Genomic DNA, 15,046 nt, shown 5'->3' on the forward strand with positions numbered 1-15,046 from the left:
TTTGTGGTAACCGCAGCTGCTGTTCATTGAACTTCTCAGGAACTTGTTACTCGATCAACAGTTTAGTTTGACTGAAAATAATGATTCTCTGGTCATTATAATTTTGGGACTGGTTCTTATTCAGAATTCATGCCTAAACAAAGAGCCGTGAGGTTTTTTAACAGCAAAAGACAAAAGTGTGGCCTCCGGCTTCAGCACCATGTCAACATCAGCACTCGCAGCCGCTGTGTTTGCTTCCAGTCGTGGGCAGAAGCTCTCTTCTCTACTCACTCCTCTCCTCCCAATATCTCCCTCCTCCCTTTTCCTATCCGCCTTTATCATCTCTTTTCACCTCCATCCATCCCTCCCTCACTCTTTTGCCTTCCGTGTATCTCTGTCTCTCCCTTCCACAGCCGTCCCCCCTCCTCCTCTCCTCTCTCTCTGTCTGTCCTTGAATGAATACTCTCTGACTAGTGGAACATATGCTGCTGGTTGTTCAATACCCTCCCTCTGAGCGGGGGCGCATCCATGCGTGTGTGTGTGTGTGTGTGTGTGTGTGTGTGTGTGTGTGTGTGTGTGTGTGTGTGTGTGTGTGTGTGTGTGTGTGTGTGTGTGTGTGAATGAGACGGAGAGTGTCGTGGGTGTGTGTTTGTGTGCCTGTCCTTGTGTGAGTACGTGTATGTGTGTGTGTGTGTGTGTGTGTGTGTGTGTGTGTTCATTGAAACATATGCCTCCTGTTGCACATCGGCCATCTGTTCCTTGAATGGACTGATGGAGTGCTGCTGTAACCATGGCGATAGGCCATTCTGTCAAATAGCCTGTCAAACAACCCCTGGCTCTGTGTGTGTGTGGTTGTGTGTGTGTGTGTTTGTATGTGTTTATGTTTAGGAATTGACTGGCAGAGTGGAGGAATTCCCACATGTTGATGAAACGAGGTTGACCCTCCAAGACGACCTGCTCCTACGTTATCCCAGTTCTCTTTTGGTCTCCATTCACAGTGATTTTTTTTTTTTAATACTGTAGCTCACTAAGGACATTGTCTCCAGGAGAACCAGCTAACCCACCGAGACCATTTACAAACCAAGAATAAAACGTTGTACATTTTAATCAATGGACAGTGATGGAACTATAGCAGTCTTTAAGGTTTGAAGAGAGAGATTTCAGGGAAAAAAAAAAAAAAGTTTAGTTGGGGACTTGAAACTTGAAATTGTGCTCTGTTCTATTCAGATTCATTTTAATTTTAATTTTATACAATGAGAAAAAATAAAGTACTTTTAGGTTTGTGCAAAATCTGTTGCGTGTTAGATTTTCACATCCTTCCTAAGTGTTTTTTCTTTGAAACCTCCTGTAGTCCTTACACAAAGGTTGCCATTTCTTCTTTGTTTGTTTAGTTGTTTGCTGTTTTTTTTTTTTTTTTCCATTGGAAAGAAAGTCTTTCCAATGATTATTAGTTTTAAAGAAGCTTGAGAAACTGTTGTGGTCATTGAAGACTTCAAGATAGGTTTCCTTTACTTTTATCATATCAAAAATGACAGAATATTTTCTATCCTTTTGATTCCTCTGGGGTTTTAAAAGAACGTTAAGAAGATTTTAAAGGTTGTTGAGCATTGAGATTTATATATTTATACAATTTAATTCATATAAACACAAAACAAGTATAATCTGTGCTTACAACCACACACACAGATAGAGACACACAGTCAAACAGCAGCAGGGCAACAGTGAAAATGAATATTGAGTTTCAACTGTCTCTAACCACTGGTCTATTCATCTGCAGCCTCAGTCAGACCATTCAGCAGCCCCACCCTAACACACACACACACACACACGTGCACACACACATATGCACACACATTAACTGGCCCCACCTACCCACTACACAGACACACACACACAAACACAAACCCTGCTCCACCCAGTGCAGTGGTCTGCTGGCCATATGTCAGCCCATCTCCTCTGAGACACCTCTCGTGAGACCCCTACTTCTTTTGTAAAAATGTGTGTGTTTGTGTGTGTGTGTTTGTGAAAGTGTGTGTGCGTGTGCGTGTGCGTGTGCGTGTGCGTGTGTGTGTGTGTACTTGTATAGCTATACATTGTGAGGACCAGACTGAGATTTAGGGAATGCATTATTTCAATGAGTGTCCTCACAAAGATAGATATACAAATGTGTGTGTGTGTGTGTGTGTGTGTGTGTGTGTGTGTGTGTGTGTGTGTGTGTGTGTGTGTGTGTGTGTGTGTGTGTGTGTGTGTGTGTGTGTGTGTGTGTGTGTGTGTTCTCTAATGTGTTTGCTGTCTCCTTTCACTATCCCCCATCCCTCTCCACTGTATTCAGTCAAATTAAAACAAAGTGTGTTAGTCCAGCTGACCACATAATATCTGCATAGTTTCAGTATGTTTCGTTTCTGGTCTCTCTGGTGAAGACAAAAACTATTTTCTGCTGTGAGTTTCAGAAGTAAAAACAGTTGATGTGTTTTAATTTGAACCTGCTGAAACCAATGACGGGTCCCTGTTGCTTGTTTGCGTGCAGGGAATCAGTGACATTGATTTCCTGGGACATGTTGGTAAACTCAGAATATGGGTGTCAGTGACTTTTCATAGTGGCGTCTGTCTGACTTCAGACACATTAATGTGAACACAAAAACAACAGCTTAGAAACAGTGCTCCTACCAATACTCACAAAGTTAAGCACAGCAGGGTGGTCTGGACCTAAATGACTTTTTCTCTTGATGATGGCAAAATACCAATTTTCTGAGGTTCCAAATTATTAAAAAATCAGCAGAGATGCTATGGCTTCAAAAATTTTCTCCAAATGTTCCATACAACCTAGAGGACTTTACAAGTCTGTCACTCTAATTTGAAACGCATACTGTAGGCTATAAAATTTTTAGATGTATTTTTAATTTATTTGCATTTTTGGTATTTTCTATTGTATATTATTGTACCTTATATTGAAAGGACACAGCTGGAATTACTCTATATTTTTAGTACTGCCAACAATTCCCTGGAAAGGTCAAAAAACTAAAATTAATTGGTCAAGCTGTTAATTTTTTTGCATCTGTGTCTGTGGCTCTCAGCTCCAAGCTCAGTGGTTCCTACTCATAAATCCTAAAAAAAAAAAAAAATTTCAAATACATAATTTTATTTTTTAAAAGGGCTGAGAAATTTCCTAAAATAGCTGGGCACTGTAATTTTTAGCAAAGAGGAGGGAAAAGTGCATTTGTCGAGGACCATTCACAGAGGCGGGTTTATCGACAGTCGCTGCTCTACTTGGTATTTAAAGCAGCAGGATGGTGTGTGTGGGATTTACATAAAATAAAAGTAATATTTATCTAATGGATATAAAAACAATTGCTTCCCTTTAATGAAAATTCACCAAACATGGCAGTGATGTTCCAGTCTCTTCCAACCTGAAAGACACAAACTGTGGGAAGATGGTGCTATCTTGTAACCGTGTTGAGGAAGAATTATTTCACATTAAACACTTCTCTAACAAATCTTTGAAATCAACTTTTAGTCTTCATACCTGGTTGGGCTGGATCCCAAGTCACTGTTTTGCTGCTTACAGATGTAGTTTTAGCTTTTGTTTCAGTAAGCTAGAGTTTGTCCTACATGTTGGAGTCAAAACAAATTGTTGATTTTAAATATGTATTACTCCAGAAAAAGAATAAACAATATTTGTATTTTGGTCACTGGTAAGTGTCAGTGGTATTAAATTAATTATCCACTTATAACCTGTGTAGTTATTAAACAGTAAGAATTTTAAGGTGCCAGTCAGTGCTGTGTAGTAAAAAAAAACCCCACACAAGGATCTCCCTCCAGTGCAGCAGCATAGGACTAACTGGAGCATCCTGGTTATTTGGCAGCTGAAGCTCATTCCATGTTGTGGTGTTTTGTGTTTGAGCCCAAATTATGATCTTGGTTTTACGTCAACCACGTACAGTCTTTCTGATTTTGTTGGTCTCTCACCACTGTCTCCACTATCTACTAACTCAGACATGCCTTAAATATGCTATTACATTTTCCATAAGTAAAACTTCTGTTGTTATTAGTGTTAATGCTTATTGCTTGTCATCAAGAGCCGTGCCATGTTTCCTTGGTCCCAAAAGACAAGAGACAATTGTTCGTCAATTCCTTAGAATGAATACAAGGAAACTGACTGAATTGTTTCTCTAGTTTCACTTGTCAACAGCAGAGAAAAGCAAATAGATACTTTAAAATATCACATGAGAAGTCCATGCCTATGTGATTTATAGTCTGTATTTGTGAAACAGGTATAACTCAGCTTGTGCAAACATTTGGTGCAATTACCAGAAAATCACTTGGTTTAGGAGGATAATTCACAAATTGACAAGGCTGATTTTTAGGGTTAAACATTAAAGGATCAGTTCACCAAACCAGAGTTGAAACGATTAATTGGTTAATCAATCAACAGAAAATTAATCTGTAACTATTTTAATAATCAATTTCAGTAATTTTGCAAGCATAAATGCTGGTACCAGCTTTTCAAACATGAAAAGTTGATGGTTTTCTTTGTCATATATCATTGTAAACTTAATATCTTTAGGTTTTGGTCTATTGAGTAGACAAAGCAAGACATTTGAAAATGTCATCTTGAGCTCTGGCAGAATATAATGGACGTTATTTTCTGACATTTTTTTGACAAAATTATTGATTTATTAATAAAGCTAAAAATCGGTGGATTAATCAATAATGAAAACAACTGTTAGTTGCAGCCCTACACCAAAATAACAAAAAAAAAAGCTGAACTATTGGCTCTATAAATGGTTAATGAAACATTTACTGATCCTTTGTAGATCAGTTATACAGTAAGCCATGGAACACACCAAAAACCTTTGGTGTGTATCCTCCTCCAGCATTTTGCTTGTTTTGTGTTTTTAGCCAGCTCTTTGATTCATCAGGATAAAACCACTGGACCATTCATTTACCTTCAGGAGAAAACTTCTGGACAAAACCCCAATATACATTTATTTATATTTACAGTTTATAAGCCCCTAATGAAAGGAACCTTATTAGAAACTGAAACCAAATGAAAAAAATGTTTTCTTATGTTTTCTTTATTCCACAAACCTCAATCCCAACCATTTTTATATGGACTCTTTCTTAAGTAGAATGTAGTTCCTGTAAAATTTCCTCTGAAAAATTCAAGACGTGCACCTCATGATGTCTCAGTGATATCCGAGTATTAACTACAGTGATGGTAAAACACCTGTTTCCACTCCACACGTTGTTGTTAGAGAACCACTGATTTTATATCTCCAGACTCATTTGGGCCTTACTTGTTTCAAGTTAAGGTGTTCTACACCTGCTTGGGCTGAAGGATAGTTTTGGTATATTTCCACAATAATAACACTGTAGTCGCCAAGATAATCACTGAGATCTGGGAACATTGTTACATTGCTAAACAGAAGTCAGACAGGGTAATAAACAGACAATCATACAAGTTTTAAAGAAACCCCCAGTAGACTAACATATTTGGAGGAGAAAACAAAGGAAAACAGTAAAATTATCCATCGCAGCTTGCAGACCCACCACCTGATTCAACTTTGACCTACCATAAATGCCTTTTTTTTTTTTTCTTTTTTTTTTACATGCACGGTTTTTTCCTGTGCAATGAAAAGTCTTTGTTAACTTTCAGTTTTATACCCAAATAAATTTGTTTACATAATCTGGTTGTTTGATCATCTGACCGTTCGTTTCTGTCATGCTTTGTTCTTTGTTCTTTTATGACCAATCAAGAAGGGACATAGAAGTTTTCCAACACACCGTGCCTGCAGGTGAACGCAGCCTCTCACTGTGTAAAAATACAGTTGTGTCCCACGAGTCCGACTGTGAAGCTTCTGTTTTTGCTTCTTGGCTCTGACTTGAGCAGTTGTAATATTATCTTGGCTAGCAGATGCAGAAAAACATGCAAGCAGACCTGTTGAACACAATATATCTCTTTGTATGAGTGGGTGTTATATTGTGCAACAACAATTGAATCATAGAAAATATTCAGCAAACATGGCATTACCGACCACAGTATTATCAACTAGTTATGGTTAACCAAGACATCTCTCTGCATTATGTATGTAAGCGTGCAAACTATAGTTGTGTAGCACATCTGGTTGTGTGTATTTGTGAGCGTTTTAGCTGCAATCGCTTGTAGCCTCAGACCACTTTTCGACTTTACTGGTTCTTTTTTTAAACTCTTCTCTTGACGTCTTCCTTTGTTTTGTTTGCTCTTTTTCTGAGATCAGTCTTACCATTTTCTCTTTTTTTTCTTCTCTTCATCTTCTTTCTACTTTTATCTTTCTCTCCTGTCTGTTTGAATGAGATCTATGTGAGGTTTAGTGGAATTTAGTTCAGTTGTACAATCCTGTCAACCATGCAGAGACATCCATCCTCCTTCCCTTCAACTATAAATATTCATGTCTTTGGTTCTGCTTAGAGCAAAGAGGTTTGGATAATTTATTCTCCACTGGGTCAAGAATGGGATTTTTGTCTGTGTCTACCTGTTTGGGTAATGTTGGGTGACTGAACCCCACAAGGTCTTAAACACACACACGTTACAGCATTCAAACCCTGCGTGCGCACGCACGCACACACACACACACACACACACACACACACACACACACACACACACACACACACACACACGCACACACACGCACACACACACACGCACACACACACAGAGAGAGAGAGAGCAGTCTGATCCTAATTCTTTGCACATTATAATTTCAGCTCCGCAGTTGTACCTGCTTACTTTGTTTCTTTTAAAAATTCTTGAAACAGTGAGCAACAGTCTGCGTGCAGTGTGCGTTGACACAGTGAGTGCTCCCATCTGCAGCTATTTTGTGTTCAATCTAATGATGAAAAAAAAAATTCATTGTTTTGCCTCTTGCTGTGAGACAGTCATCTTCACAGATGTCTGTGGGTTTCTGCTCCCACAACTGTATCTCATAATCTAAGCGAGTGAGTATACTCTAAGTGTGGTGGGTAATATCTTTTAAAATTAGTATCTGTTATAAAACCTACAGTACCTAGTGTAGAATTAAGCATTGTATTTATAGTATCAGTATCTAAAGTAAAAAGTAGTATTAAAACATTGGTGCTTTAATATGTAATAAGAATTTATTAGATATTCAAAGTAGCTTTGTCCAAAGTTGGTTATTATTGAGCTTATTGTATGATTTGAAAGTCAATCTGTATCTTGGTAAGTAACCCATAACTGTTACTGTCAGATAAATGATATACAGTAAAATCTACTGTATTTAAATGATTACGGAATAAAGTATGTAAGTCCCACAAGTGGAAATACTCATGTAAAGTGCCAGTAAAACGTTTATTTTTCCACCTCTGCTCTCTGGCTTAGTAACAGTCTAAAAGTACACATTTCCATTCCACCTTGCCAGAATCACCAATTAAAGGAATAGTTCAAAATTTTGGAAAATTCGCTTATTCATTTTCTTCCGGAAAGCTAGATAAGAAGACAGATACCACCCTCATGCCTGTAAATAGTCAGTAAATACTGTATGTAGCTACAACCAGCAGCATTTATCAATTATAAATTGCACCCCATTTATATATATTTAATTTGTTAGAATGTTAGTATTGTAGACATACATAATTTTTATGTTTAGTTTTGTATTGAAACACCCTACAAGATCAGTGGAAAAGCAGCACACATGGATTTTGTTTTGCTGTGGATTCTCCCTTTAACTAGATCATCAATAACATGCTCATGCTGTCCCCCCTGTTGCTGGAAACTACCGTGCCTGTTCCACTTCTCAATGGCATTCCTGTGTTAATGCATGAATCATGACACTTTGACTGTGCTTCTCTTTCTTCCTTTCCCTAGTTCTCATTCATCTCTCTCTCTCTCTCTCTCTCTCTCTTACTCTCTTGTCTTTCAGTAACGGTTTAACCCTCCACAGATGACTTGCTGTTGGGACTTCCTCTGAAGTGCTGATAGGTCACATGCATGACGACCAGGTTAACAAGCAGGCAGGTTTGGGAGGTTGGGGATAGAGGGTCATGGTCAGATGTCAGGATAACAGGGAAATCCCAGAGCTCAATGCAGGGACACTCATTCTCCAGTAGGATGATTACTTCAGAAATCTGCTCTGATGTGCAGCTCATCTAAAGCACTTTTTCTTCCACAAAGGTGACAAAGAACTGTACATATTCTGCTTTCTTGTCAATATTTGCCTTCTAGTCTTTGCCATTTGGCTGTTAGCCCTTTTAGCAATAGGTTCATTGAGACCTACAGTTACAGCATATATGTATATATATGTATACATCCTGCATATGCCAACTTTCCATCCAGTTTGGAAAACCATGTAGTGCTGTACCGTGTACAACACATTGATGGTTTAAGGAGAATGGTGCAACAAAGTCAGAGCCCTTGAAGCAAAGATTCAGATGTTTTAACATATGACAGGGTGTACACTTTCTAATGTACAGATAAAATGAATCTCTCTTTATTGTAGATTTATGTGTAGATTTACTGTAGTAAAGCAGAATGCCTCAATGGAAAATTATGCATAAGACTATCCATTACACAATACATAACACATGGTCATAATTTTTTTTTTGTGTTTCTCTGATCCTTGAAGGACGAGACTATTAAAAGCCCAGCTCTTTTCTTTCCCTGATCATCATCTCTGAGCTTTAATACAAGCTGAGAAGAAATGAAAAGAGATTCGGCAATGACTCTGTCTTGGTTTATCTGCACACGTATTTTTTTCTACATTAAGTTCAAAATATTTCTTTAAATTATATCTGAGAAATCCTGATATCTGATAGCAGTGCTGTTTGCTTCCTTACCACATGGCAGCAGTAGACTTATTTGAAGTGAACATGGCAGTCACTGAAGCAAGCCACAAAACATGACAAACATAAATTAATTAGTCATTAATCACAATTTCCCCCTAAATCTACTTAGAAAATGCACCATTTTCAGAGGAAAAATTGAAAAGGAGCAGTTTAATGGATATTTTAAACCCTGTCACACCATGGTGGCGTCTTCCTCTTTGTAAATCACAGTCATGGTTGTAAACACTTGACTAGAAACACTTTGATCACTGTGAAAAACGAGAGAGAGAGAGAGAGAGAGAGAGAGGGGGGATTTCTCCATTTCACTGATGAGGTGCAACCCAGGTGTTGCCACATCATCTTTTTCCAATTGGACACTTGGGCACCTTTGGTTGAATTTAGAAATCTTCAAAACTCTTTAACAACATTGTGAGTCAAAGTGCTACATACTGACCTAATCTGGTCGCAAACCCGTCATTTTAGCAGCACATAAATGTCAAATAGATTTTTATTTGGAAACATACCTCTGTAGTTTAACTTCGCTAAACGCACACACAATCACATCACACACTGTCTCTGTGTAATGGGGGTGTTGCAGCCCAGTAAAACGCTGATAGTGCTTCAGCAGGTACATGTCACCTCATCCTGCTCTTTGATAAGCACAGACACTTCCCTTTAGCACGGGACTGACAAACACACACACACACACATACACACACATACACACACACAGATTTAGCCTTAGTGTAGCTAGAAGCTCTGTCTTATGTGTATGATTGTGTGTTTTTGCAAAAGAGAGTGTCTTAAAAGGAGATGAGATGGGAGAGGCAAAATTACTCACAATAGTCACCCAGAATACCCAGAATATGAGAATATGAGTAAGATGCTGTGCCAAGCACAAGAAAGGAAGAAAGAAGTCTCACAGAAGCATTAAATAGTACAAATGAGTCCCAGTCTCTCTTTAGCATGTATTTGTCAAAAGGAACAGGATATGTATGTGTCTGTGTCTGTGTGAGAGAGAGGCAGCAAGAGAGTTTACAGGGTCTGCATGGGAGTATAGAGCTTTGTCATCCCCTTAGTGTTAGAGAGATGGCAGTTTACCTGCCTGGCGAGCTTCTGACCTCTTCCAGGATGTCCACATCATTATCACACATGTCTAATGTTTAGTAGCGGTTGTAGTATCAGTGTTCGAAAAAGCCATTTGTCACTTTGGCCAATTTTAAGACTATAATGTAATGTGAGATATTCCACTTCAAAACACCGTCTAATGTGATGGTGCACACAGCAGCTGTCCTACTCTGATGCTGCTGCTATTAACTGTCCCAGGGGGCATGTGTGTGTGTTGCTGTGCGATCAAACCTTTCACGCAAATAAAGTTCCCCAATGAATTGGAAAGATGTCTCAAACAACAGTGAGACAATGTGACGATAAACCACACGACTGAAAACGGTGACATTCTTACATCACTGTAAAATAGTAATTAAATATGTCTGCATGTTTGTGAGAAAAAGGCATTTCTACAGCAGGAATCCAGTTTGACAAAATAATGGTTGCCATTACGGTAAAAAGATCATTCCATTGGTTTTTCATGTTTAAGCCCATTAGCCATGAATTTCGTGCAATTTGGATGTGTTCTGAACATTTTCCAAACCATACCATAAGTTTCAGACTGACTTCCTAACTTCAAGGCATCCATTAGTTTCCATTTAGTTCACTCAGTAAGAAAAAACAGGCTTTTTTTTTTTTAAATTTGAAGATATTTGAAATCTGCTTGGCGTGGGTAAAACATCAGAGACAGTATTTTGTCCTGTTTATTCCTTTTAATTTATTTATTTGTAAAAGTTTCATTATCGTGGCAGGGTGATGCAGTTGCAAACAGGACTTTTTTCTTTTCCTTGCTGGTACATTTAAGGACACTCTGACATCCAAGGAATGAGGGTACTGACAAGTAGATAGCTTTTTAATGCAAGAAAGGGCAGAATTCACATTATCCTTGAAAGGGGCAATATCAAACATGTATTTTTTTGTTTGTCTTTCAGATTTGATTTGACTACATTGTTTTTGCAATTCTTTTTGGCAGTCGACAGATTTCACATGTTGGAACTTCCACAAATGTTTCACAACTGAAATACCATGTGGTGAAAAAAGTATTTCAGCTAACGTGAGACAAAATAAAATAAAGTGGATTGGGAGTACATTGTTATATACTGCTTATCTCAAGAAAGTTGATCTGCCCTGCAGACTGACTTTCACACAAAGATGAATGGAAAACAGTGGCTGCAGATGTGAAAACGTATTATGCACTTTGGAAAATGGTTGGCAGTCATGTGAGGTATAATTAAACGGGCTAGAACATGCAAAGTCACCGCTATGGCCATAGATCTCCACTATGAATGAGTGTGTGATGTGAAGTGTGTGTGGGTGTGTAAACTAGTGTGCGTGTATTAGGCTAGTTACAGGATCATCTCCTACCGTCATTGAGGTGTGAACCCTAGAATTGTCACCCACCCGCCCCACCCCCTTTACACCAGCCCAGGTGTCAAAGCCCCCACTGAGGTGACACTTATCACTCGTCTGGGAAAAAGCTGCTCTGCAACAACAACACACACACAGACACTCAGATACCAGAGGGTAACTTGGGTTGGAAAATGTCTCTCCTTCTCACCAGATATTAAGGTCTATAGATTATCAGGTCTGGACAAGAATGATAAAATGACCGTGGCAACCGTGTGAGCAGAACTGGTTCGAGAACCGTCTTTTAGGCTTTCCTGCTCACCCAGCTCTGTCTAGTAAGCTGTCCATTCAAAGATACTGGCTCTGTACTATTCACTGATCTACATCAGGCTCACTAGCTGGCTCAGCATGTTGGGCCTCGTCTCAAATACTAACACAGACACACATTCACTCCCAGATTTATCTATGATTACCTGACTGGTGTCTGTTTTAGGCTGTGTATCTTGCTCTGTTCTCCCTCCTCCTTTCCTCTGAAGATAGACATGTCACTCACACTACAGAGGATATGTGTGTGTGTGTGTGTGTGTGTGTGTGTGTGTGAGTGTGGCTGAGAGAGAAAGTGTGTGTGTGCGTGCTGACAATTTGGGATGTTGAGTCACACACTGTAGGGCAGATAACTCAGCAGACAGACAAACACATCAGAATTAAGAACAAAAAACCATTCGTTTTTATAAAGATTAATGCAGACCTAGTAAATACAAAATTAGTACATTAGGTGCTGTATAAAAAGTACCTTGTTATTATAAACTCACTGGAAAGTCTTAAGTTTTACAGGTTTAATATGCAACAGAATGCTTGAACAGGACAAACATGCAAGCCACAGAATATAAACATTTGAGGAGGACAGTAGCCAAGTGGTTGTAAAAGTGACCTTGTGACCAGAGGGTCAGTGGTTCAAATTCCTGGACTGCCTGGCAGGGAAAGGGGCTGCCATCAAGGCACTGTAGAACAGAGTACTCAACACTGCAGTGGATCTGTTCAGGTAACACCCGCAGCATACTGTGGGTTACACTGCACTATGCAGCTGCAAGATGCTACAAAGGGTCGCTCTGGTACAGCACTCACTTAAACTGTCATTCACTGCAAATTAAACAACTTGATTATCAAATAAGCATTGTGAAGGACAGCTCAAAAACAGCTGAAATGTTGCAGATAGCATATAGAAGTTATGAAATTGTCACATATTGAGATTAAGATTCTATAAAACAATATCTTCATATTAGCATTTAATCAAATGAGTCCCTACATTGTGAAAGTTCAGCTCTGTGTTGCTTCCGGATGATTTCTACTTATTGTTTTGGTGTGCTGGGCTGCCTGCTTGAGTCCCTCTGGCTCCCTTCAGGTAACTGTGTGCGTGCATTAGTAAACTGAGTGTGATTAGTTAATATGGTATGTCAGAGCTTGTTGCTTTGAGTTTGTTTTGGAGTCAGCTTTGTGCCCTCTTGATTGCAACCTGTATCCTGTGTTATCTTAGAAACAATTGCTAAAACAGATGAAGCTATGTTTTTCTATTAGACATCCCAGACAACCTCAGTTATTATATTACATTAGGTTTCAGTTTGCCACTTATATGAGATCTCGCATTCCTTTTGAATCTCCTCCAAGTTCAACAGAAATGCTTGTTAAAATGGATCATCTCATGTTTCTGAGCTTTTGTATTGTGTCACTACTTGCAGCAATTATTTTTTAACAGACTGGACAGCAGTATATATTTACTATGCTGCTGTAAATATTATTAGTTTCTGTTCACCTGACAAACAAAAATCTGCAGCTCTTATTTCTTAACTCTGTTGAATGGCTTTTCAGATAAACTCCAAAGCCACTGGAAGGAAAAGTTACTGCTGCAGCTCTGTTCAGGAACATAAAGGCTCCGCCGCTCTCATGTGGCTCTGGATTCTCCACTGGTAGGCAGTTTGCCACAATCCCTGCAGCAGTGAGACGCTGATCTGCAGAAAATGTGCATGTATTACTTGGATTAGTTGGATTATACTGCTAGGAGTCTAAATAAAAAGGGGAGAGCTAGTTTTAAGTTCTCTCACAGGAGGGATGTTGTTTTTGTGAAACTTTTATCGGAGGGTTTATTAACCTCTCCTGCCCTGTTGTCCCATTTTTAATTCTCAATTCTCAGCAGTTGGTGAGCTCTCATTTTGTCATGTGAAGTACAGTATTATAAAGTATTATACTGTATTCAACCAAATCAAACATATATACTGTACATCAACAGAGATCGTCCATGACCCTGTCTGCATATAAAGCATGAAAAGGGTAAGCCATAATGAACCTTAATGTGTATTTAGCCCCTCTGAATATTTTTTAAACAACAGATGTGGCTTTTTGTCTCAAGTTGTTTCTCGATCAAAATTACCAACCCTCTTTTTTGATAAGTAAAAATTGAATAAAAGTGGCGAGTGTCTCTTGTGCTGTCCATATAATCATTGTTGTCCCTTTAAATGAAGGTGTCTTGACTTTTTGGATCCCAGTAAGGACAGGTAGGTAGTCTAGACTGTTGCGCTGTAATGGTCACTGTAATGGTGTGCAATCGCATGTGACATCCCTATGATAATAGTTGTTGTCCTCATAATTGGTGTTATCAATTGTGCTGCCCCTGTAATATGTACTGTCCCACATGAGGCGTCTTCCAGGTGACACTTTGACTGCCTCCAACAGAGATGATGTTTGATGTGTCACAACTTGGTATCGAAGCCATCACATGTAAATGAAATTTGATGCAGTGATGTAAGTATTCATCACACCTGCCTGGAGTCTTCATGTGGTTACCATTTAAAAACTATTTAAATTAGCCCTCTTTAAATTCTAGCCTTTGATAATCATATCTAATCTCAAACCAAAAGATCTTAACCCCAGTGTAATGGGCAGCATACATATCTAAATATAAATAAGACTAAGGATTAGGGCAGAAAGTGTTTACATCTTTGCTTTCATAATTGTGGTTATTCTAACACAAGAATAATTCTACATAAAATAAATGGTGACATCAAATCCATTTGTTTTTTATAAAAGGGACATTCTTGAAAGCAGCCTACACATAGAATAAACCATACAATGGCACACTCCCCTCTAATGATTTATTATGCTGTTTTTTTGGGAGCAATTGCATTCCTCATTTTCTTTATTTATACAAAACATGCTCTTAAAAAGCCATCAACCACCTGAAGCAATTATGGTAATTATGAAGTTTGTGCCATAACCAGCACTTCTGGTGTGTGTTTACCACTTCTATGTTTCAGTAGCATAGATAAAAATATTTTAAACCCAAAAGACACACACAGGGACGAAAAGAAAGAATAAAATACTATAATCCCGAAACATTAAGGACAATGAAAAACCCAACACGCTCGGCCACACACATCATTTCTAGTCCACAACTGTGTTTTCAAAGGAGAAGCCCATTAAAATTATTTTTATATCTAGGACAGAAAGATGTGTCCTTAAAGCTACCCCGGAATCACGGGATCCTGGTTTATTAAACCATCTCAACTGTTCAGTCATCACAGACACATTAAAGGGTAAGAAGAGGTGGGAAAAAATAGAGCAAATCCGCCATCTAGTGCAGGCAGGCGGGAAGCACAGTACACTGTTGAATAAAAGTCAAAGTGGTAGTAATCATATAGCTATAATTTGTAAGGAAGAATTCTTGTCTCTATCACTACAACTATCTTCACATAGAATCTGATATTACTGATAGTCAGCGTTTGTGGGTTTGATTTGTACC

General features: G+C 38.7%; 1 protein-coding gene across 4 annotated transcripts in view; it reads left to right on the forward strand.

The window, feature by feature from the left end:
- fam120b (family with sequence similarity 120B) overlaps window positions 1–14,450 on the forward strand; it is a 36,572-nt gene extending 22,122 nt beyond the window's left edge. The window contains exon 15 of one of the 4 annotated variants that reach the window (XM_040133999.1): window positions 10,839–14,450. In XM_040133999.1, coding sequence (XP_039989933.1) covers window positions 10,839–10,926 — 88 coding nt within the window. In that variant the 3' untranslated portion in view covers window positions 10,927–14,450. Of the gene's footprint in view, window positions 1–867; window positions 1,237–7,898; window positions 8,547–10,838 lie in introns of those variants that run through there. The other 3 variants (XM_040134042.1, XM_040134015.1, XM_040134034.1) reach the window with 3 other exon arrangements.
- The last annotated feature ends 596 nt before the right edge of the window (window positions 14,451–15,046 follow it).

Source organism: Xiphias gladius, chromosome 1, assembly GCF_016859285.1.
Source record: "Xiphias gladius isolate SHS-SW01 ecotype Sanya breed wild chromosome 1, ASM1685928v1, whole genome shotgun sequence".
Lineage (NCBI taxonomy): Eukaryota > Metazoa > Chordata > Actinopteri > Istiophoriformes > Xiphiidae > Xiphias > Xiphias gladius.